Here is a 25,266-nt window from a genome sequence, read left to right as displayed (position 1 = left end):
ATTACTATTGTTCATTAGTACAGCTTGAAATCTGGGATGGTGATACCTCTAGAAGTTCTTTTGTACATGATTCTTTTAGCTATCTGGGTTTTTTGGTTTTTCATATGTAGTTGAGTATTGTTTTTTCAAGGTCTGTAAAGGATTGTGTTTGGATTTTCATGGAGATTGCATTGAATCTTTACCTTGTTTTAGGTAAGATGGCCATTTTTACTATGTTAATTTTACAAATCTATGAGCATGTTAGGTAATTCCATCTTCTGATATCTTCTTCAATATTCTTCTTCAAACACTTTATGTTCTTGTCATATAGGTCTTTCACTTGCTTGGTTAGAGTTACACCAAGATATTTTATATTCTTTGTGGTTATTTTGAAGGGTATTTTTTTTTATTTCTTTCTCAACCCAGTTATCATTTGTATATATGAGGGCTATTGATTTTTTTGAGTTAGTCCTGTATGCAGTCACTTCACATAAGATGTTTATCTGCCGAAGGAGTTACCTCATAGAACTTTTGTGGTTGCTTATGTACATAAGGATATATATGTATAAATTGAGGTTCATATTTGTGATCAGAAAACTGGTTACTTTTTTGAAATATTTTGTATTCTATCACTTTGATGATCTGTATAAAATTTTTACAAAAGCTGATGGGTTCTTTTTTGGCCACTTACTTTACTTACATGATTTTGTGAATTACAAGTTTGAATTCTTGTCATTTTAAAGATATAGTAATTTTACTTTATGACTCTAGTGTTATAACTGCCTGTATGTCTGGCACCACATTTGTGCAGTGCCACAAAAACCATGAGAGGGCATTCAACTTGGGCAACTGATGTTATAGGTGATATGAAGGACCATGTGAGTGCTGGATTAGAACAAGAGTCATATGAAGAGCCATCTCTCCAACCTTGAAATTGTATTTCTTAACGCATTTTATCATTGAGGGAAGATGTTGCATTTGAAAGACAAAATAATGTGTTCCCCGGTTTACTGTTCATATGTTTATATGCCACAATGTGTGACAATGGGTGACGTGTGGACCAAGAATGATTGATACAGTTGTATCACCAATACACTTGTATCATGAGGTGAGGGAAAGTACATGAAGTACAAAATAATAGTCTGGGTTGTCTATGCAGTGTTCTCCAGGACAAGTTCCTATACTGTGATACCATAGTGTCTCCCTTCACAGAAGAAGTAAGACACAAATCATTCTAATGCTCAGACATTGAGAAGTGTTTTGAAGGCAGCAGTGTTCCTCCTGGTCATCATTCCAGCCTGCACAGAGGTTGTCTCCATGTCCTCTCAGAATAAAAGTCTGAAAGCCACTGAGGAATTGGCTCTGCAGACACTCCTGCTTTTCGAGATTGGGTGTGGGACACTGGCCAACATTCTTCTGTTTGTCCATAATTTCTCTCCCATCTTTACTGGCTCTCGACTGAGGCCCACACAGGTCATTGTCACCAACTTGGCTGTGGCCAATGTGTTCATTCTCCTTGTCACTGCATTTCCAGACAACGTGATGGTTTTTGTTCCAAAGAGTCCTCAAACTAACCTGCAATGCAAACTTGGGTACTTCATTCGCCTGGTGGCTCGAAGCACAAACATGTGCTCCACCTGTGTCCTGAGCATCCGTCAGTTTGTCACTCTTGTTCCTGGTCACTGGGGTAGGCTTATGCCTCGAGGAAGAGCCCCTGATGTCCTGAGTTATTCTTGTTACAGTTGTTGGTGGTTCAGTGTCTTAAATAATGTCTACATTCCAATGAAAATCAGGGGTCCACAGAGCACAGGCAATGACACTCACAATCAAGGCAAGTGGGTCTGCTCCACATCTGGATTCAGTGCAGGCATTGTCATCTTGCTTTTTGCCCATGATGCCACATTCATCAGCATCATGGTCTGGACCAGTGTCTCCATGGTGCTTCTCCTCCATAGACATCACCAGCGAACACAGCACAGCCTCGCTGCCAATCAGAACCACCGCGGCCATGCTGAGTCTAGAGCAGCCCACACCATCCTCATGCTGGTGGTCACATTTGTTGGCTTGTACCTCCTAAATTTTATTTGTGTTATCTTACACACTTTTTTAATGGACTATCGCATCTGGTTGAGGCACATAGGTGAAGCTTTGATGGCGTGCTTCCCCACTATTTCTCCTTTCCTGTTGATCTTTAGGGATCCTAAGGATCTCTGTTCTGTGCTCTTCAACTGCTGAGAACCACAGTCAACATGACAAACATAGAAGACAGCTTTACTAACAACCATACACACTCTATTAAGTAAAAGTTGTTTGAAAATTCTTCCTCATAAACCAGACATGTTGACTTACTGAATTTATCCCAGCACTGGGGAGACTGAGCCAGGAGGATTGCAATGTAGTCAATGGCATGTCAGGCTACAGAGTGAGATCCAGGCCAAATTGTGACAAGGAGACCCAGTCTCACAACTCTGTATCTGCACCCTGTTTTTCTCTGCTGAGTAGTACTCCATTGTGTATATGTACCATATTTTCTTTATCCATTCTTCAGTTGAGGGGTATCTAGGTTGTTTTCAAGTTCTGGATATTACTAATTGTGGCGGTATTATGTTCCCCCAAATATTGTGTACCCTAATAAACTTATCTGGGGTCACAGAATATAGAGGCCAGAAAATGGTGGCGCACACACCTTTAGTCCCAGCATTCCAGAAGCAGAAATCCCTCTGGATCTCTGTGAGTTCAAGGCCACATTGGAAACAGCCAGGCCTGGTGACACATGCCTGTAATCCCATAAAGCAAGCCTTTAATCCCAGGGAGTGATGGCAGAAAGCAGAAAGGTATAAAGGCGTGAAGATCAGAAACTAGAAGCTTTTAACTTGTTAAGCTTTTAGGTTTTGAGCAGCACAGTTCAGCTGAGATTCATTCTGGATGAGGACACAGAGGTTTCCAGTCTGAGGAAATAGGGTCAGCAGAGAAACTGGCAAGGTGAGATCTGCTTCTCTGATCTTCCAGCATGCACCCTAATACCTGGCTCAGGTTTGATTTTATTAATAAGACTTTTTAATATTTCTGCTACAATCCTCTACACCAGAGATTTTCCATGTCTTGAATTCTGTTGGTTATGCTTGCATCTGTGTTTCCTGTTCCTTGACTCAGATTTTCTATTTCCAGCATTTCCTCTGTTTGTGTCTTCTTCATTGTTTCTATTTCAGTTTTCTGGTCTTGAACTGTTTCCCTCACATGTTTAATTGCTTTTTCCTGGTTTTCTTGGCTTTCTTTATGCGATTTATTGATTTCTTCCAATTTTTTTATTTGTCTTTTCCTCAATTTCCTTATCGACTTCTTCCAATTTTTGTTTGCATTTTTTCTCAACATATTTATTGATTTCTTCAATTTTTTGTTTGCTGTTTCCTCCATTTCTTTAATGAAATATTTCATTTTTTCTTGAAAGGCCTCTAGCATCTTCATGAAGCTGTTTTTATGGTCACATTCTTCTGCTTCTTTTACGTTTTGATGTTCAGGTCTTGCTGTTGCAGGAGGGCTAGGTTCTGGTGATACCATATTGCTTTATGTTGTTATATGTATTTTTGCCTTAACTTCTGCCCACCTCTTCCTCTACTAGGTGCAAGAGGTGTCTGTGTCTGAGTAAGCTGCTATTGGTCCTGTCTGTGCTTGCTGTGTCTGCATCTCTGGGGGCCCCTCTGGGTCTAATCATGGCTCTTGGTCTAATTAGAGTTGGTAGATTCTGTATCTCAGGAAGCTGCTCTTGGACCAACCCCAGCTAGTTAATTCTGTGACTCACCAAGCTGCTCTTTGTCTTATTGGGGCTCTTCGTCCAGTCAGATCTAACAGATTCTGTGTCTCAGGAAAATTTCTTGGTCCAATGAGAGGTGGCAAATTCTATGTCTTAGAAAGCCACTCTTGGTCCAATGAGGACTGGTAGATTCCCTGTCTCAAGAAGTTACTCTTGGTCCAATGAGAGCTCTTGGTCCAATGAGAGCCCTTGGTCCAATGAAAGTTTGCTCTTGCTCCAATGAGTGCTGGCAGTTTGGTTTCTGTGCCTCAGGAAGTTACTCTTGGTCCAATGAGAGCTGGTGGTTTGATTTCCATGCCTCAAAGTTACTGGGGTCATAGTAAGATGGGTATGGGGGCAGGGTGTAGAACTTATGGATTGCAGGGTACAATGGGGGGGTTGTAGGGGGGCTTCCTGCAGGAATTTTCCCTGCTGGCCAGCAACTGAGGCAAGTGTTGGGTGGGGATTGCTGGGGACTGGCTGTGTCCCAGGGCCTGGGTCCTAGGGTCAGGACTCTCTGTGTGTGAGAAGAGTCATTCACCTCTTGGTCCAATGAGAGATGGCCTAAAAAAATTCTTTAGTTATTTTGCACACAATTTTCCACTTGCATGTATGCCTGCATGCAAGAAGAGAACACCAGATCTCATTATAGATAATTGTGAGCTACTGTGTGGTTACTGGGAATTGAAATTAGGACCTCTGAAAGAGCAGTCAGTGCTCTTAACCTCTAAGCCATCTCACCAGCCTCTATATTCTTATTCTTGTTCATTTTCCCTTACCAGTCAAATGTCTAAACATCTTTGTATTTGTTGTTTGAACTGTTTATGGAAATGTTATCTCACATAGATGAGGCTAATAACCCATATGTATTGGCATGGGATTTTTAATTGGCAGACATGAACTTTACAGTGAAAATGGAGATGTGTGCTTCTCCTAGAGTCTAGACCCACATAAGGCCCCCAAGCAGTATTAACATGCTCTGCTCCTCTTTGTGTCTTTTTTGCATACATGATTATCTTAAATGCTGGCATGTGGATAGGGAAAACATTGTGCAATGATAGATTGCTACTCACATGTCCAGGTCAACATTCTTTGTCTCTCTCTAAAGAAATTTTGCTGGATGGACAAATATTCCTAAAGTAGCAGAAGCTTCATTTCTGCCATTCACTGCGTGAGATTTTATTTATCATCATCGAAATCAAAACTAAGCTCCTAGTTTCCTAACAGACTCATTTGTTTTTTTCCTGTTTCTTTTGCCTTTCTCCTGATGGTATACTCTGTTGCCTGATATGGGTACAGTTTATAATTTTTAATATTTTGGTTTTTAATTAATGGTGGATATTTGTTTAGGAATAGAGGGTGAGCCATAAAATACTCATCTTCTGGTTAGAATAACTGTGGAACACTTCACAGAACTTACAAGAATAATACAATAAATCTATCTCACCTCCAATACACTATACACTGCTGTAGGATTCTTTCAGCAGGAGCAACCATGGACAGACAAGGAAGAGTACATCTCCATACCAAAGTCCAAATATGAAGGTAATATTCACGGTATGGTATTGACTCATCTGTTGGCTACACAGTAATTATATATAGGTGTTTGTATGTGTTGTGTGTGTGTGTGTGTGTGTGTGTGTGTGTGTAAATTTACTTTTGATGATGCATGAGGAAATTAGGAGATTTTCAGATGCATAGGGTCCAGCCTGTCATCCCAGGACACGAAACTTCTGTCCAGAATGCAAGTATCCAGCACACACCTGGTTCCTTCTATAATCACTGGTCATCTACAAAGAGTCATCATTTGCAGCCTTCCACTTTACAGAGGATCTAAAGACTTCTGTGTGTGCACTGCCAGGAGCTCTTTGAACTCACTGAGAAGTAGGCTGTGGAGATGGGATTTGGTCTACTCAGTTGAGGCACAAACACTTGGTTTCCACAGTCCTCTAACAACCCTTCCCTGAGTCAGGATGGGCTCTGATTCTGTGACAAGCACCAATGTAAACAGTAAAACAGGCCAAGGGGAAAGACGTCATGCACTTCATTACAACTGAGGGGAAAATCTTTCAAGGAGGGGGGCTATTGTCCATCTCTAGTTATAATGATGTCTACAATAGAAACAGTTAATGTGCTGCTCATCCACCTACAGGATAGAGGGTACATATGTCTAAAACCCCTCAGCCATTGTTTCAAGATAACATTTTATGAGGGCTTTTCCTTGTTTTTCTGTTGGATGTTGTCAACTTCAGTTGCTTGATATTTTGCTTTGAACCATCTACAATTTATCATCAATGGAGACCACAAGCATGTGTATGTGAAAGAATTTCCTGGACTGTACAATGCAGACAATATTGTTGAGTGACCTGTTGTATATGGTGTCTGCAGCGGAATATACAGAACTTCATAACTGAACACTATGTATACTGGAGATACTAATTTATTGCTATTATGCTACACATGTAGTTTCGAGCCAACTTTCTTTTTAATTTAATTTACTATTTTGCTCTGTTTTATCATAAGGTGAAAGAAAAAAAGGAAACAGGAAACAGGAAAACATATTGTTGAAAAGGTGTGAGAATGAAATACTTGTAGCACAAAAAAATGTGTATTAAGATTAATACAGCTGGATGATTTTCCAGCATCAGAAGAAAGTGTGGAAGCCTGACTATTGGTAAAACTATTAAGGCCACTCCACGTAGTTAAAAGGAGATTTATTTAATGGTGTAACTTATAAATTAGGGATAGGTAGGTCGTGGGGTCTGGGGAAGGTGTATCACAGTCCAGCGGTGTTCTCTGGAGCTCTGCTTGGCCCACCTCCACCATCCAGGGGCCCGGAACAGAGAGAGTGCTGGCCGATCCAGATCTCGGGTCTCCAGGCACCTCCCTTGGCCACGCCTTGTAGGTGTGACAGTTGCCAAAGTCTCAATGGGGGTTGGAACTTCCAGATCAAAGCTGGAATGGCTATCACAGAATCTGCTGGAGGAAACACATGCTCCGGTGGGTCTACACTGACAGAGTAAACAGTCCCAGGCCACATGTAGAAGAATGTAGGACCTGCATAGCATATACTAGACTCAAGCTCACGCAATGATGGTCCGTATAAAAGGTCTTATCTTCAGCCTGGTTTTGGAGGATTGAAACAGTACTGTGTGTAGAGAAAAAGGGCTAGCTAAAGAACCCCACCCTGACCCTGGAGCCCAGAACTAGGGAAAGATGGCTCAGATCAGGGCAGAAAGAAACACAGTTTGGCTCAGTCAGATCAGAGCCATCTCTGCCCCTGGCCAACTGACTTGTGAAATCAACCAATCACAGAGCAGGACAGTAGAACCCTGGGCCCCAAGTCAAATCCTGGTTGACTCCACCCCAAGACTTCCCGTGTAAACTGCCCTGCCTGGTCAGTTAGAAAAAGGCTGTTCTCTCCACCCTGGTAGAGGTAGCTACTCTCTTGGAATCCTCCTCCTCAAATAAATTTCTTTCTCAAAAAAGTTTTGGGTGTGAAGATCTTCATTCACTGGCATAGAGAAGATCCTTGCTCAGAAGTCTCTCAGTGGACAAAACAAGGGAGAGCTGAAAGAGCAGAGTAAGGAGGAGCTGAACAGAAGATCTTTTCTGAGACTTCCTTCAGTGGACAGAGCAAGAGAGAGAGCTGAAAAGTAACAATTTTCTCTGGAACTAGAGGAGATTGCTACATTTCTGCAGGGGTTTCCCTTTTGCAGAATGAAGCAAAAGAAGCAACATCTTAGGCCAGAGAAGCAGAGCTCTGCTAGAAAGCCCCCTGAAGTGGGAGTTGAGCAAAGCTCAGCTGTAGCAGCTCTCTAGGAGAGGAATAGGATTGCTATATCCTGTGGGAGACCATCCCCCATCACACCAGGTATACCTTGACTTTCCCAAATAGTCAGGATACGCTTCCCAGCTGAAGCAGTTTCAGGCCTGACGTTCCTGAGAAGTCAGAAAAATTTCCCTTCCAGGGTTGGGCTTCTTCTTTGCAGTTCCAGCCAGCAGAGCTGCGCTAAACAGCTCCAGGTGACTGGGACACCTTCAAGGCAGAGTTGTTGTACTGAGCAGCTTGAGATGTCCTGGATACCTGGCCCTCCAGGGCTGAACTGTGTCCTTGAAGTTCCAGCCATCAGACCTGTGCTAAACAGCTCCAGGTGTCCGGGATACCTTCAGTGCAGAGCTGTTGTTCTGAGCAGCTTGAGACGTCCTGGATACCTGGCCCTCCAGGGCTGAACTGTCTCCTTGCAGCTTCAGCCATCGAGAGCTGTCATAAGCAGCACAAGGTGTTGCCTGACTCCCCAGGTAGTCAGGACACCTTTCCCCAGAGTTGCAAAACTCATGTTTTGGTGCCAAAATCTAGGACCAAACACAGTTTGTTGCAACCAATTTACTTACACTGTGCAAAGTACACCACCCCACAGGTAATACCATAAATACATCCCTTGATCCATCCCTAAGCACACATTTCCATAACTAATATAACATCATTTCCAAACATAGATTATCACAAATGAAACATGCAAACCTTTTCTAACTTCTGCCCAGCTGTTCCTTAGTAACCACCATTAGTTGTTTGTGGTGATTGCTATGGGAATAAAACTTGTACCTCCTTGGAGGCAACCCAAACTCTAACCATGCAGATGCTGCCACTAAAAGGTGACATTGTAATGGTCTTTCTGAGGGATATCAGGGCAAGACACCTACCCTTTTATGAACACTGGCATCCTGGACTCACCTGTATTGAAAACTTCCTGCACAGAGCTCTGTAGATATTATCTGAAAGATGATTACTTTGTTGAATTCTGTTTCAGGAAAATAGATAGACACAGGGGTCTTCCTTGACAGGGGGTTCAGAGCTGTGTTTCTGCAGTGACTGAGTTCAGTGGAAAGCCTTCACCCCTCTGGAGACTCTCCATCTTTCTATGGCTGGGCAGGTGGAATTCTTGTCACTGTGAGCTTGTTTTTTTTTTAATTTTTATTTTGCAATACAATTCAGTTCTACATATCAGCCACAGATTCCCTTGTTCTTCCCCCTCCCGCTCCCCTCACCTTCCCTCCAATCCACCCCCCATTCCAATCTCCTCCAGGGCAAAGCCTTCCCCACAGACTGAGATCAACCTGGTGGACTCAGTCCAGGTAGGTCCAGTCCCCTCCTCCCAGGCCGAGCCAAGGGACCCTGCATAGGCCCCAGGTTTCAAACAGCCGACTCATGCAAAAGCTGGATCAACAACAGAGAGGGAGAACAAAAAATAGGAGACCATGGTAAATGAAGACCACATGAGAATAGGAAGAAACAAAGTGCTAGAGAGGCCCACAGAAATCCACAAAGATACCCCCACAACAGACTGCTGGCAATGGTCGAGAGACAGTCCGAACTGACCTACTCTGGTGATGGGATGGCCAAACACCCTAATTGTCATGCTAGAAACCTCATCCAACTACTGAGGGATCTGGATGCAGAGATCCATGACTAGGCCCCAGGTGGATCTCTAGGAGTCCAATTAGCGAGAATGAGGAGGGTTTATGTGAGCGAGAATTGTTGAGACCAAGGTCGGATAAAGCACAGAGACAAATAGCGAAACGAACGGAAACACATGAAATATGAACCAATGGCTGAGGGGTCACCAACTGGATCAGGCCCTCTGAGTGGGTGAGACAGTTGATTGGCCTAATCTGTTTGGGAGGCATCCAGGCAGTGGCACCAGGTGAACTTGTTTTTTATAGAATTCATACATCCCTCTACACTTGACCAACACTTTTTGATCCAACATCAAAAATATTATTTCTGCTTTTTAGAAGTCTTTAGAGTTTGACCAGAACATATTGATGCTTGCATTTTATCTCGTAGAACCTTTATTTCATTGGTTCCTACTGAGCTGAAAACTACATGTATTGGGCCAGATGTGGTGGTCTCAGCCTAAATCAGTTCCAGTACTCAAGAAGCAGAGGCAAGTGGATCTCTCTGACTTGCTCTCCACCAACTGTGAAGCCTGCTTTCTTATTGATAAAGAAAGAGTTAATTTGGCTCATGGTCTTAGAGGATTAGAGTGTGTGATGGCAGAGTAAAGGAGCAGCTGAGAACTCACATCTTGATCCACACCAAAATGTCAAAGTGATTCACACTTGGAATGGCAGAAATCTTTTGAAACCACAAAGGCTACCTCAAATGACACACTTCCACCAACATGTCGGGACCACCTATACATTCCCTAACAATTCCACTAACTGTGGGCCAAGTTTTCAAGTAGATGAGCCTATGGCAGACATTCTCATTCAAACCAAAATGTACATACAATGAATTTTCTTGAATCATGAGGAAATTGGGGAATTCTCAGATGTTGAGACATCATAGGACCTCTTAGCTAAATAGTCTCAGCCTTAGGGGTCAAAACTATTTAAGAGCCGAATGGATGGATGCTCTAGTGATCCCATCACCAGATTCGAAGGCTTTGACTAAAACATTTCAAAATATCTTCTGTATTTACTTCTCCTCCCTCCCTGCCTAGGATGTGTCAAGGTCATGACTTTACCTCACCTCACATCTCTTTCCATCTCCAGTCAAGGATGTCCTTCCTCCTGACACCTGTGGTAAAATTGCAACTACTGATGTCCTTCTGCAATTTATTCAACATGTCCATCTGGAGGGGTTCCCCAACTCTCTTACCAAATGTTCAGCTTTAAGAAGACAGATACATTCAGCCCCCACTGACATATCTACTATGGCTCATACACCTTTGTAGAAACATGAAATATACTCTCCAGAGGGAAAGATGAGGATGAGGGGGGCACAAGTTGGTTATGCCATTTTCAGTAGAAAGACACTAAAGAAAACACTTCATATGCTGGCCAGAAGACAGGAATGTCCTTGGGCTACCTGGAAACACTCTCCTCTCCAGCTGTCATAGATGCCAAAAATGGTTGGGATTTCTAACCTAGGATCTGTTTCTAAATGACTTCGTGTTTACTCCTTCAGTGACATAGAAGTTAATTAAAGGAAAACTCATTGTATCTAAGACAGTGGAATGTCTGTCCTGACTGGAGATTTAATGTTCAGGTCATATGGGTCAATCACCTTGTCAGGAGATTATGCCCCAAAGAGGAAGGACCACCACTTGGAAGGTGGGCTCTCCTTAAGGCATGCCAAAGAGAGGGTCAGAGAAATTATCCCTGTGCTGAAATACTCAACTTTTCCTTCCCAGATTCCCTCCCTGTAGCAAGGCTCTTGCTGAGCACACCATGGTGCTCTGAATTATTCTTTGGATCTCTGCTTTAAGCACGTTTACCCCACTGCTTGGCATTCTTTAGCCTATCACTAAAGGCCCACACCACACCATGGGGCTGTCTGCCACTGTTTGAGCAATTCCATGCTGGCTTAACTCAAGGTCATGGCTCTTTTTGATTGCCCTCCTTTGAGAAACTGCTGAGATTTATAGATTGCCTATTCTGGTATGTTTTTCTTTTGAACTCTAATAAAGTAATCTTTCAGCTTCCATTTGATCACTTCTTAAAGGCTATTATTAATGAAATTAAGAAACCCAGGAATGAAATCCCAATTTCCTTTTTCTACTGTGGTGCCAATAAAGAGACACCTAAAATTCTGGTGATAATGGCATAATACAGTCTCACATCTCTCCCTACCCCAAGGGGAATAATACAGGAAGAACTGAGGATAGAAAAAAAAATAAAAAATGACAGTCATCACATAAATTCACAATTATATTAGCATGTTTGTCCAAGCCCTTCTGGCTTTCAGAGTCTCCACTCAGAAGAAAGGGATAATTCTGGCACTTCTGCCTTTATATATTACTTGGTCTTTCTTTTAAACCCAGTCCCCAACTTGATCTTTTTACCTTGAAATTTTTAAAATGCTTTCTTCGTTCTAGACATTTAGTGTTTTGATGATCATGTACCAAGGGGACTTTCTTTTTTGGTCTAGTCTATTTGGTGTTCTGTGTGCTCCTTGTACCTTGATATGCATGTCTTTCTTTAGGTTTGGGACATTTTCTTCTATAATTCTATTGAAAATATTTTCTGTGCCTTTGACCTGTGTTTCTTCCCCTTCCTCTATTCCTGTTATTTTTATATCTGGTCTTTTTGTAGTGTCCCAGATTTCCTGGAAACCTTCTTCTATCTAAGACAATAAAACCTATGGCCTTATATTGGAGACTAAACAGTCATGGTATATAGGCCAATAACCTGGCCAAGGTATTATGCACTAAAAGGGAAGGAACACCTCTATGAAGATGGGCTGACCTTAATCCATGCTGAAAAAGAGGTTTGGAAAAAATTTCACTTTGACGAAATGTTGTACTTTTCCTTCCCATATTCCCACACCCTAGGACAACTGTTACAGAGCACAGCCATGCTGCTCTGAATTATCCTTCTTTCTTTCTCTGCTCTAAGCATGATTGCCCCAATGGTTTTTATTCTTTAGTATTTCTTCAAGCCCCACTCCCCACTATGTGGCTGTCTGCCACTGTGTGACTCATCTCTGTTCTGGCTTACCTCAAGTTCATGGCTCTTTCTCAACACTTGTTGGGCCACAGATGGGAAAATACCAGACTCCTGATGATGTATTGATTATCTTCCTGAAGGATTTCATGCCAGCATGATTTTGCAATGTACAATGAACCCCTTTGGAAATACATTCAACAAATCCCTTGATTTACTCTGGAGTGCACCCCTCTACACCTGATGACAACACAAATTTAAAACTTAGATGCTCCCAAAGGAAAAACATGGGAAACTTTTTCTAACTTCTGACAGCTATTCCTTTGCATGCAACAAAGTCATAAACTTTATCATTAATAAGCAGAAGGTAATAATTGTGATTTCCCCTGAGGACCAGTGTTTTTTTTTCTGTCATTGGATGTATCCCAAATTCTCCATGCACACACTGTCACTGGCATCACAGATAACAAAGTAATGCACTCTCTGAGGGCTGTGAGTCTAGATGAACAGTCCTTTTATGAGCACTGATAATCTGTGTTCATTCAGTCATCTGCACAATGCTCCACTGAGTTATTGGAGAGGTAAGCATTTCCTTGGATCTGTCTCAGGGAAGATAAGATCTTCAAATGGAGAAGAAGTCAGAGCTGTGTTTCTTCAGTAAATACTTAGGAGCTGTTTTTCATCTCTGTGAGCATCTCTAAAATTGCTGCAGCTTACAGGTGGGATTCTTGTAAAGATAGATGTCTGTTTATCATTCTCTTCTCCATACCACAAGTCTTCTGAAGTCAACATTAATGCTTAGAATAGTTCCTTTTTTGTCTCTTCTTTATCTAATGATGTCAATGATTTCTACATCCCAAGGAAATGTCTGATTCACAGCTTAGCACTTATCTGAAAATGACATTTAATGTGACAATTATATATAGAATGGCTGATTTTTAGCTGATGGATGGAAACTAACTGTTCCTCTGGAAAACAATGTATGAAGTAAGTTGCAGACTAAACAAGAGCTTTCAAAGACATGTTTCAAGGATATGAGTTTCAAAAGAATCTGTCTGTGCAAATGGTTTAACTGTGATGGAGTATCAACACATTTTGAGTGTGGCTAAGGGAAGCTGGTGTTAACTCACCAGCATCTCCAGCATCTCCAGCTTCTGCTTCCTCATAAAAATAGTTAAGATACAGAAAATGATGAATAAAACAAATGCTTTGGTCCCTTGCAATTTTTCCCTATATATGTGTAAATTGAATTCTTTATATTTTGGAAATCAGCCCACTGTCATATGTGGGGTTGGTGATCTTTTTCTATTCTGTAGGCTGTTGTTTTGTTCTATTGACAGTGTCCTTTGCCTTACAGAAGCATTTAAGTTTCATGAAGTTCCATTTACTAATTGTAGATCTTGGTGTCTGCATTATTGGTGTTATATTAAGGAAGTGATCTCCTGTGCCAACTCATTCAAGGCTATTGCCTACTTTCTTTTCTATCAGGTTCAGTGTAACTTGGTTTATGTTAAGATCTTTGATCCGCTATCCCTGGTGCGTGAGCTAGCTATATGGAGCCCATTACCTATGGTGGGATGCCTTGCTCAGCCTTGATGCAGTAGGGGAGGGCCTTGGCCCTGCCTCAACTGAATATACCAGACTTTTGGAGAAGTGGATGGAGGTGGGTTGAGGGGGTATCCCTGGAGGAAATAGGAGGAGACATAAAAGGACGATCTGTGGTTAGTATGTAAAATGAGTAAAAAAAATTCTTAAAAAAACAGATCTTTGACTTACCTGAACTTGACTTTTGTGAAGGGTGATAAATATGGATCTATTTTCAATCTTTTACATACTGATGTCCATTTAGATGAGCACAATTTGTTGAAGATGCTTTCTTTTTTCCATTGTATAATTTTGGCATCTTTGTCAAAAATCAGGTGTCCATAGGTGCGTGGATTTACATATGAGTCTTTGATTTCACTGATTTAACTTTCTGTTTTTATGTCAGCATCATGTGGTTTTTATTACTATATTCTTGTAGCAGAGCTTGAAATTAGGCATGATGATACCTCATGAAGTTCTTTTATGTACATTATTGTTCTAGCTTTCCTGATTTTCCATATGTAGTCCAGTATTGTTTGTTTGAGATCTGTGAGGAATTGTGTAGGAATTTTAATGAAGATTCCATTGAATCTGTAGATAGCTTTTGGTATGATGGCCCTTTTAACAATGTTAATCTTACCAATTCATGAGCATGTGAGATCTTTCTATCTTCTGATATCTTCTCCAATTTCTTTCTTAAAAAACTTGAAGTTCTTGTCATATAGGTCTTTTACTTGCTTGGTTAGAGTTACACCAAGTTGTTTTATTATTTGTGATACTTTGAAGGGTGTTGTTTCCTTGATTTCTTTCTTAGCATGTTTATAATTTTTATATAGGAGGGCTTCTGATTTTTTTTGAGTTTATCTTGTATCCAGTCATTTCACTAAAGGTGTTTATTTGCTGTTCTGTGATAGAACTTTTAGGGCTGCTTCTGTATATAAGGACATATATGTGTAAATTGAGGTTCATATTTGTGGTCAGAAAACTAGTTACTTTTTTGAAATATTTTGTATTCTATCACTTTTATGATCCGTATAAAATATTATGAAAATCTTCTGGGGCAAGATGGGCAAAATATTATGAAAATCTGATTGGTCCTTTTTTGCTACTTAATTTACTTATATGATTTTATAAATTATAAATTTGTGTTCTTGTCCTTTTTTTAGATATAGGCATTTTACTTTATATATGTAGTATTTTAAGTGCCTGTATTGTATGTCTGGCACCACATTTGTGCAGTACCACAAAAGCCATGAGAGGGCATTCAATTTGGGGAACTGATGTTACAGATGGATATGAATGACCATGTGGGTGCTGGATTTGAACATGAGTCTTGCACAGATCCCTCTCTCCAACCTCCAGTTTGTAATTCTTAACTTATTTGGTTCACATGGAAATATGAGGAAGCAGAAGCTGGAGATGCTGGAGATGCTGGTGAGTCAACACCAGCTTCCCTTAGCCACACTCAAAATATGTTGATACTCCATCACAGTTATACCATTTGCACAGACAGATTCTTTTGAAACTCATGTCCTTGAAACATGTCTTTGAAAGCTCTTGTTTAGTCTGCAACTTACTTCATACACTGTTTTCCAGAGGAACAGTCAGTCTCCATCCATCAGCTAAAAATCAGGCATCCTATATATAGATGTCACATTAAATGTCATTTTCAGATAAGTGCAAAGCTGTGAAACAGACATTTCTTTGGGATGAAGAAATCATTGTGTTAAGAGGAAAGTTGCTGCATTGAAAGGATGCAAATATGTGTTCCTATGTTCAATGTTCATATATTAATATGTACTACTATGTTATCATGGGTGTCATGTTGACCATGAAAGAAACAGCTGTATCACTAATACACTTGCATCATGAGGTGAGGGAAAGTACATGAAGTACAAAATAATAGTCTCAGTTGTCTATGCAGTGTTCTCCAGGACAAGCTCCTGTACTGTGGTACAGTAGTGTCTCCCTTCATAGAAGATGGAAAGACTCAAATCATTCATTATGCTCAGACAATTTAGAAGTGTCTTCAAGAGAGCAGTATTCCTCCTGGTCATCACTCCAGTCTGCACAGAAGTCCTCTCCATGACTTCTCAGAGTAAAGCTCTAAAAACCACTGAGGAATTGGCTCTCCAGATGCTCCTGCTTTTACTGGTTGGGATTGGGACTGTGGCCAACATTCTTCTGTTTATCCATAATTTCTCTCCCATCTTTACTGGCTCTCGACTGAGGCCCACACAGGTCATTGTCACCAACTTGGCTGTGACCAATGCCTTCCTTCTCCTTGTCACTGCATTTCCAACCAACATGATGGTTTTTGTTCCAAGGAAACCTGCAACTAACCTGAAATGCAAAATTGTGTTCTTCATTCGCCTGGTGGCTCGAAGCACAAACATGTGCTCCACCTTTGCCCTGAGCATCCATCAGTTTCTCACTCTTGTTCCTGGTCACTGGGGTAGGCTGACGCTCCGAGGAAGAACCCCTGATGTCCTGAGTTATTCTTGTTACAGTTGTTGGTTGTTCAGTGTCTTAAATAATGTCTACATTCCAATCAAAGTCACTGGTCCACAGAGCACAGGCAATGACACTAACAATAACAGCAAATTTCTCTGTTCCACATCTGGGTTCAGTGTAGGCATCGTCTTCTTACATTTTGCCCATGATGCCACATTCATCAGCATCATGGCCTGGACCAGTGTCTCCATGGTGATTCTCCTCTATAGGCATCACCAGCGAACACAGCACATCATCACTTCCAATCAGAACCACAGAGGCCATGCTGAGACCAGAGCAGCCCAAACTGTCCTGATGGTGGTGGTCATATTTGTTGCCATGTACCTCCTAAATTTTATTTGTATCATCTTTCACACTGTTTTAACAGACTGGGGTCTCTTGTTGAGGTGAAGCTTTGACTGCAGGCTTCCCCACTATTTCTCCCTTCCTGTTGATCTTTAGGGATCCTAAGGATCCCTGTTCTGTGCTCTTCAACTGCTGAAAACCACAGTCTAAAGGCCAAACATAGGAAACAGCTTTAACAACAGTCATAAACACTCTATAGTAAATAATGGTTTTAAAAATCCATCTTTACAAAAGGAACATTATGACTCACTACAGGCATCCCAGCACTGGGAAAGTTAATCCAGGAGAAATGGAATGTAATTAATGGTATATCCCAATGCTATGGAGTGAGATACTGGACAACCTCTGATACAGAGCCCCAGTCACATAACTCTCTAACCACCTCCTCCTTAAAGAAAGTGGAACAAAGAAAGAAAGATAGGAAGAAAGAAAGAAAGAAAATAAAGAAAGATAGAAAGAAATAAAGAAAGAACAGAAGGAAAGATAGAAAGAAAGGAATTAAGGAAGGAAGGGAAGAAGGATGAGCCAGTTATGACATAACTTACACTTATCTTATGTAGTCAATATGTTAGTGTTGATGGATTAGAGGATTCCATGTACTTCAATTAATGCATATACTTGATAATCTTTCCTTTACCAGTGGTACTGTGCAAACATATCTAGCTTGTCATGTGAAGAGTTTATACAAATGTTATCTCATGTAGAACAAAGCTAATAACTTTATGTATTGGCGTACTGTTGTTAATGGGCAGATGTAAATTTTAAAGTGGAAAACCGAGATGTTTTTCTATCCTGGACACATATAAGGTACCTGAACCATAAATATGTGTCCTCCTAGTCTTTTGTGTCTTTGTTTCTGATGTATTTATCTGAAATACTGCCATATTGGATAGGGAGGGTATTGTGCATCGAAAGGTTGCTTCTCACACATCCAGGTAAACCTTTAAATTTCCCTAAGGAAATGTTCCTGTGGGGATAAATATTAATAAAAACATGGAAACTTCATTTCTGAGATTTATTTATTTTATTTCCTTTTTTTAATTGTTTTTCCCTTGTCTCCCTCCCAGCACACTCCCCATTCCCATCTCCTCCAGGGCACGTTTCTGGGATTTATGACATCAGTTTTTACACTTCATCACTGAAAATCAAAATGAAGAGCCTAGTTTCCTATGAAGTCTTATAGGACTTCATCTTCCCCTGATTATTCTCTCCTGATAGTGTATTCTATGATCTGATTTCAGCACGCTTTACCCTTCTTAATGCTACATTTTTGAATTCTTGGTGAGTCTTTTGGGAACTGAGGGTGACCCACAGAATAATCATTTTCTAGTTAGACCAACTGTCATCTAGTTAGATCAATATCTTCACTGTATATTTAAGAATGATGTAATACAGCCTTTAGGCAGGGGGAGGGGCTTTGACGTGCCTCTACTGAATGGACCTAGCTCTGCTGACTCCCCATGGGAGGCTTCACCTTTTTGTAAAAGGGAATGGGGTGTGGGTGGGTGAGGGAAGACTGGAGGGCTGGGAGGAAGGAAGAGGGGGATTTGTGATTGGTATGTAAAATGAATAAAAATTTATTTTTAAAAAAAGAGGAAAAATAGTCGTATAGTCAAATCTTAAATAAAATAAACTGCAACTAATTAAAAACATAAAGCATGATGTGATAAATCTATCTCACCTTCAATATATTATGTGCTGCTATAGGATTCTCTCAGCAGCAGCGACCATGAACAGATGAGGAAGAGTACATCTCCACCCTGAAATCTAAACCCTGAAGATAAAATGAACTGTATGGTGTTCATTCATCTGTTGGCTACATAAGGATTATGTATGGGTCTCCCTCACTCTATCTCTCTGTCTCTGTCTCTCTGTCTCTGTATCTCTCTCTCTTTCTTTGTGTGTGTGTGTGTGTGTGTGTGTGTGTGTGTTTGTGTGTGTGTAAATCTTCTTTTGATAAGGCATAAGAAATCTTAGTGATTCTCATGTGATTTGTGTCCAGCCTGTCATCCTGGAATCAAATCATGTCTTCTGTGCAGCATCCATCATGAGTTCCTATGCCTATGTGAGAATATTTCCTGGACTATACAAGGCAGAAAATATTGCTGTCTGACATTGCTGTCATTGAGGTCTGCTGGGAACATCTAAAGCTTTGCAATTTTAGATTGTGCATTCTAGAAATATTAATTTATTTCAGTATGCTATGTATGCTGTTTTGGATTAAACTTTCTTTTTTATTTAACTTGCTAATTTTATCATGTTTCATCATGTGAAGGAAGGATATAAAATGAAAAGGAAACAGGAAACAGGAAAAAGATAATGATGGAAAGGTGTAAGAACGGCTATATTTTAGCAAAGAAGGATTTGTATATAAAGTTTAAGATGGAAGATTGTTTCCCCAGCATCAGTTAGAAATCTGGAAATCCTTACCAAGACTAAGTATGGCATAAATTGAATGTGAAAGATGAGATGTCAATATGGCCCCAGTGATCTTGACTTTTTAAGCTTAAAATTCAACACAATGAAGTCATTAGAGTTCTCTGAAAGTAATGATTCATCCTTGGTAAGTTTTTCAAGTTCTGCTTTAAAGGAACAAGAGGCTATCCAGTCAGTGTGTATTAAAAGTGTTAGCTTCTGCCTCAGCTCTATATAAATATTAGGTAGGAGAGAACAATACCAGACTTGGCTGGAGATATGGCTGAGCAGTTAAGAGAGTTGTTTTTCTTACAGAAGACCAAGGTTCAGTTCAGAGGACCTATGTGATGGCTCACAGCCACCTGTGGTTCCAGTTCCAGAGATTCTGTGTCCTCTTTTGGTGACTCAGGGTACTAGTCATGCATGTGGTGCACAGACATACACTCATACAAACATTCATAAGTGTAAAATAACAATAATTTAACAAATACCAACTGATATAAGTGCCTTCCTGGGTTCTCAGTAAGGATACTGGCAAGCCTATACTGCTGTGGACAGTGGGATTAAGACAGGTGATCCTCCAAGGTCAACCAACTCCTGGAGGAACATGGAGCATCTCATAAAATATCCTGTAGCCTCGTTAAGTCACCTACCACCTAATTCAGGGAGGCCATGGAGACCGTACTAGGTAGACTCTAACCTTTTCCAGTTTACAAAGCTGACATTCAAGATAGAGAAGACTTTCCCTCCATGATCCCAAGAAAAGTCATGATCCAACAAGGCCTTTGACATATTCTTACCTAGATGCATCAGCTTGTAGAAGAAAGGCTAAAAGAACTAGAGGTTCCTGCAAGACCAATTGATCCCTGAGGAAAATATCTTCAAGTAGTCTTGATCTTCAAGAAGTAAAAGCTTAACATTAGCCCTGGTGTAGCTGCAATACCCCAAAAGAAACTGTAACAAAAGACTAAGCTATTTTTCTTTTAAAGTTAAATTAATTAAACTCAAAGTATTTGATCTCATGGGTGATGTTGTTACCAGCAGAAGAGCCTGCATGTGAATAACCAGCTAAAAATTCCAGCATGGACAGGCAAGGGAGAAGGGATGTCTCAACAAAAATTGAGGGTGGTGGGTGGATGGTAGGGACATAGAGTCATTTTCTTTTTCTTTTTCATTTTTATTTTGCAATACAATTCAGTTCTACATATCAGCCACAGATTCCCTTGTTCTCCCCCCTCCCACCCCCCTCACCTTCCCCCCAGCCCGCCCCCCATTCCCATCTTCTCCAGGGCAAAGACTTCCCCACAGACTGAGATCAACCTGGTAGACTCAGTCCAGGTAGGTCCAGTCCCCTCCTCCCAGGCCGAGCCAAGGGACCCTGCATAGGCCCCAGGTTTCAAACAGCCGACTCATGCAATGAGCACAGGACCCAGTCCCACTGCCTGGATGCCTCCCAAACAGATCAGGCCAATCAACTGTCTCACCCACTCAGAGGGCCTGATCCAGTTGGTGACCCCTCAGCCATTGGTTCCTATTTCATGTGTTTCCGTTCGTTTGGCTATTTGTCCCTGTGCTTTATCCAACCTTGTTCTCAACAATTATCGCTCATATAAACCCTCCTCATTCTCGCTAATTGGACTCCCAGAGATCCACCTGGGGCCTAGTCATGGATCTCTGCATCCAGATCCCTCAGTAGTTGGATGAGGTTTCTAGCTCGACAATTAGGGTGTTTGGCCATCCCATCACCAGAGTAGGTCAGTTTGGACTGTCTCTTGACCATTGCCAGCAGTCTGTTGTGGGGGTATCTTTGTGGATTTCTGTGGGCCTCTCTAGCACTTTGCTTCTTCCTATTCTCATGTGGTCTTCATTTACCATGGTCTCCTATTCCTTGTTCTCCCTCTCTGTTGTTGATCCAGCTGGGATCTCCCGCTCCCCCAAGCTCTCTTTCCCTCAACGCTCGCCCTTTACTACCCCCACTCATGTCCAGGCTGTTCATGTAGATCTCATTCCATTTCTCTGTCATTGGGCGATCCCCGTGTCTTTATGCCAGTACCAAGCTGTTTTTATTACTGTAGCTCTATAGTAGAGCTTGAAGTCAGGGATCGTGATGCCTCCAGAGGTTGTGTTATTGTGCAGGATTCTTTTGGCTATCCTGGGTTTTTTTGTTTTTCCATATGAAGTTGAGTATGATTCTTTCCAGGTCTGTGAAGAATTGTGTTGGTATTTTGATGGGGATTGCATTGAATCTGTAGATTGCTTTTGGTAAGATTGCCATTTTTACTATGTTAGTTCTGCCTATCCATGAGCATGGGAGATCTTTCCATTTTCTGACACCTTCTTCAATTTCTTTTTTCAGGGACTTAAAGTTCTTGTCATATAGGTCTTTCACTTGCTTGGTTAGTGTTACCCCAAGGTATTTTATGTCATTTGTGGCTATAGTAAAGGGTTATGTATCACTGATTTCCTTCTCCACTTCTTTGTATATTGTATATAGGAGGGCTACTGATTTTTTTGAGTTGATCTTGTATCCTGCTATGTCGCTGAAGGTGTTTATAAGCTGTATCAGTTCCTTGGTGGAATCTTTGGGGTGGCTCAAGCATACTATCATGTCATCTGCAAATAGGGAAAGCTTGACTTCTTCCTTTCCAATTTGTATCCCCTTAATCTCCTTATGTTGTCTTATTGCTCTGGCTAGAACTTCAATTACTATATTGAATAAGTATGGGAAGAGCGGACAGCCTTGCCTCGTTCCTGATTTTAGTGGAATTGCTGCTTTGAGTTTCTCTCCATTTAATTTGATGTTGGCTGTTGGCTTGCTGTAAATTGCCTTTATTATGTTTAGGTATGTTCCCTGTATTCCTGATCGCTCCAAGACCTTTATCATGAAGGGGTGTTGGATTTTGTTAAATGCCTTTTCAGCATCTAGTGAGATGATCATGTGGTTTTTTTCTTTGAGTTTGTTTATATGGTGTATCACATTGACAGACTTTCGTATGTTGAACCATCCTTGCATCCCTGGAATGAATCCTACTTGATCATGGTGGATAATTGTTTTGATGTGTTCTTGGAGTCTGTTTGCCAGTATTTTATTGAGTATTTTTGCACCAATGTTCATGAGGGAGATTGGTCTGTAGTTCTCTTTCTTTGTTGTATTCTTGTTTGGTTTAGGAATCAGGGTAATTGTAGCCTCATAGAAGGAGTTTGGTAATGTTCCTTCTGTTTCTATTGTGTGGAACAATTTAGAGAGTATTGGTATTAACTCTTCCTTGAAGATCTGGTAGAATTCTGCACTGAAACCATCTGGTTCTGGGCTTTTTTTGGTTGGGAGACTTTTAATGACTGTTTCTATTTCGTTAGGGGTTATTGGACTATTTAAATAGTTTATCTGGTCTTGATTTAATTTAGGTATGTGGTACCTATCCAGAAAATTATCCATTTCTTTTAGGTTTTCCAGTGTTGTGGAATAGAGGTTTTTGAAGTATGACCTGATGATTCTCTGGATTTCCTCAATGTCTGTTGTTATGTCCCCCTTTTCATTTCTGATTTTGTTGATTTGGATGCTCTCTCTCTGTCTTTTGGTTAGTTTGGATAAGGGCTTGTCTATCTTGTTGATTTTCTCAAAGAACCAACTCTTTGTTTCATTAATTTTTTTGTATTGTTCTCTTTGTTTCTATTTTATTGATTTCAGCTCTCACTTTGATAATTTCCTGGCATCTATTTTTCCTGGGAGACTTTGCTTCTTCTTGTTCTAGAGCTTTCAGGTGTGCTGTTAAGTCACTAGTGTGAGATTTCTCCAGCTTATTTATGTGGGCATTTAGTGCTATGAATTTCCCTCTTAGTACTGCTTTCATAGTGTCCCATAGGTTTGGATATGTGGTGTCTTCATTTTCGTTGATCTCTAGGAAGTCTTTAATTTCTTTCTTTATTTCTTCCTTAACCCATTGGTGATTCAGTTGGGTATTATTCAGTTTCCATGAGATTGTAGGTTTTCTGTAGTTTTTGTTGTTGTTGAAATCCAACTTTAGACCATGGTGGTCTGATAGAACACAGGAGGTTATTCCAATTGTTTTGTATCTGTTTAGATTTGTTTTGTGGCCAAGTATGTGGTCGATTTTAGAGAAGGTTCCATGGGGTGCTGAGAAGAAGGTATATTCTTTTTTGTTAGGATAGAATGTTCTGTAGATATCGATTAAGTCCATTTAGGTCATGACATCAATTAAGTCCTTTATTTCTCTGTTAAGTTTCAATTTGGGAGATCTGTCCAGTGGTGAAAGTGGGGTGTTGAGGTCTCCCACTATTTATGTGTGGGGTTTTATATGTGATTTAAGCTTTAGTAATGTTTCTTTTACATATATGGGTGCCCTTGTGTTTGGGGCATAAATGTTCAGAATTGAGACTTCATCTTGGTGGATCTTTCCTGTGATGAGTATGTAATGCCCTTCTTGATCTCTTTTGATTGATTTTAGTTTGAAGTCTATTTTGCTGGATATCAGGATGGCTACACCCGCTTGTTTCTTAAGACCGCTTGATTGGAAAGTCTTTTCCCAGCCTTTTATTTTTAGGTAGTGTCTATCTTTGAATTTGAGATGTGTTTCTTGTATGCAGCAGAAAGATGGGTCCTGCTTTCGTATCCATTCTGTAAGCCTATGTCTTTTTATAGGTGAATTAAGTCCATTGATATTGAGGGATATTAATGTCCAGTGATTGTTCATTCCTGTTATTTTTTGGTGGTGATGTGTGTGTACTTTTCTTCGTTGGGGTCTACTGCTGTGGCTTTATCTATTGCCTGTGTTTTTGAGGGTGTATCTGACTTCCTTAGGTTGGAATTTTCCTTCTTGTGCTTTCTGTAGGGCTGGGTTTGTGGATAAATATTGGTTAAATCTGGCTTTGTCATGGAATGTCTTTTTCACTCCATCTATGATGATTGAAAGTTTTGCTGGGTATATTAGTCTAGGCTGACATCCATGGTCTCTTAGTGTCTGCATTACATCTGTCCAGGTCCTTCTGGCTTTCAAAGTCTCCATTGAGAAATCGGGTGTTATTCTGATAGGTTTGCCTTTATATGTCACTTGGCCTTTTTCCTTTGCTGCTCTTAATATTCTTTCTTTATTCTGTACATTTAGTTTTTTAATTATTATGTGGCGAGAGGATTTTTTTGGGGGGGTCTAGTCTGTTTGGTGTTCTATAGGCTTCTTGTATCTTCATAGGCATTTCCTTCTTTAAGTTGGGAAAGTTTTCTTCTATGATCTTGTTGAATATATTTTCTGTGCCCTTGATTTGGTATTCTTCTCCTTCTTCTACCCCTATTATTCATAGGTTTGGTCTTTTCATGGTGTCCCAAATTTCTTGGACATTTTGGTTCATGACTTTGTTGGCTTTAGTGTTTTCTTTGACTGATGAATCTATTTCTTCTACTGTATCTTCAACACTAGAGATCCTCTCTTCCATCTCTTGCATTCTGTTGATTATACTTGCATCTGAAGTTCCCAATCATTTTCTCAGATTTTCTATTTCCAGCATTCCCTCTGTTTGTGTCTTCTTCATTTTTTCTATTTCCCTTTTCAGGTCTTGGACTGTTTCCTTCATTTATTTCATTGATTTTTCTTGATTTTCTTTCAGTACTTTATTGTTTTCTTGTAGGACTTTATTGATTTCTTCTAATTTGTTTGCCCTTTCCTCTAGTTTTTTACAGCACTCTTCACTTTTTTTGTCTTTTCCTCTACACGAGCCTCTAGCTTCTTCATGATGTCATTCATAAGGCTATTTTCTTCTGCTTCTTCCAATTTCTGATGTTCAGGTCTAGGTGTTGGAGGAGGCCTAGGGCCTGGTGATGCTGTATTGCTATTCATTTTGTTGTATGTGTTTCTGCCTTGACGTATACCCATCTCCTTGTGGTTCGTTCTTGGCCTTATCCACACACTTGGTTCAGACAGAGCTGACAGATTCAGGGATTCTCTCTCTCTTGTCCAGATGGGAGCTTTCTTATCCAAATTGGAAGTCAGGGGCAGGATGGGAGCTCTTCTCTCTCTCTCTCTCTCTCTCTCTCTCTCTCTCTCTCTCTCTCTCCTCCAGAAGGGAAGTCCAGGGCAAGATGGGAGCTGGGGGCCGGCCTTTGAGTCTCAGGAAGAGGTTTGGGGCTCGGGTGGATTGGTGTGGGGGCAGGGCGTGTAGACTGCAGGGTCTGCCAG

At 40.7% G+C, this 25,266-nt stretch overlaps 2 protein-coding genes across 2 annotated transcripts; both read left to right on the top strand.

The window, feature by feature from the left end:
* The first annotated feature begins 1,266 nt into the window (after positions 1 to 1,266).
* LOC131902616 (vomeronasal type-1 receptor 4-like) lies at positions 1,267 to 2,214 on the top strand. Its single transcript, XM_059253628.1, has one exon. It carries the CDS (start codon positions 1,297 to 1,299, stop codon positions 2,212 to 2,214), a length of 918 nt encoding a protein of 305 aa, XP_059109611.1. The 5' UTR covers positions 1,267 to 1,296.
* Positions 2,215 to 15,889: 13,675 nt separating this feature from the next.
* On the top strand, positions 15,890 to 16,708 carry LOC131902615 (vomeronasal type-1 receptor 4-like). Its single transcript, XM_059253626.1, has one exon. The coding sequence runs from the start codon at positions 15,890 to 15,892 to the stop codon at positions 16,706 to 16,708; it is 819 nt and encodes a 272-aa protein (XP_059109609.1).
* The last annotated feature ends 8,558 nt before the right edge of the window (positions 16,709 to 25,266 follow it).

The sequence above is a fragment of the Peromyscus eremicus genome, chromosome 1, assembly GCF_949786415.1.
Source record: "Peromyscus eremicus chromosome 1, PerEre_H2_v1, whole genome shotgun sequence".
Classification (NCBI taxonomy): Eukaryota; Metazoa; Chordata; class Mammalia; order Rodentia; family Cricetidae; genus Peromyscus; species Peromyscus eremicus.
The sequence above is the reverse complement of the archived record's forward strand: the minus strand, read 5'-3'. Positions and strand labels throughout refer to the sequence as shown.

What these genes read in the sequence shown, in the direction of transcription:
- LOC131902616 (XM_059253628.1), top strand. Translation starts at nt 1,297, where the DNA reads ATGTCCTCTCAGAATAAAAGTCTGAAAGCCACTGAGGAATTGGCTCTG.
- LOC131902615 (XM_059253626.1), top strand. Translation starts at nt 15,890, where the DNA reads ATGACTTCTCAGAGTAAAGCTCTAAAAACCACTGAGGAATTGGCTCTC.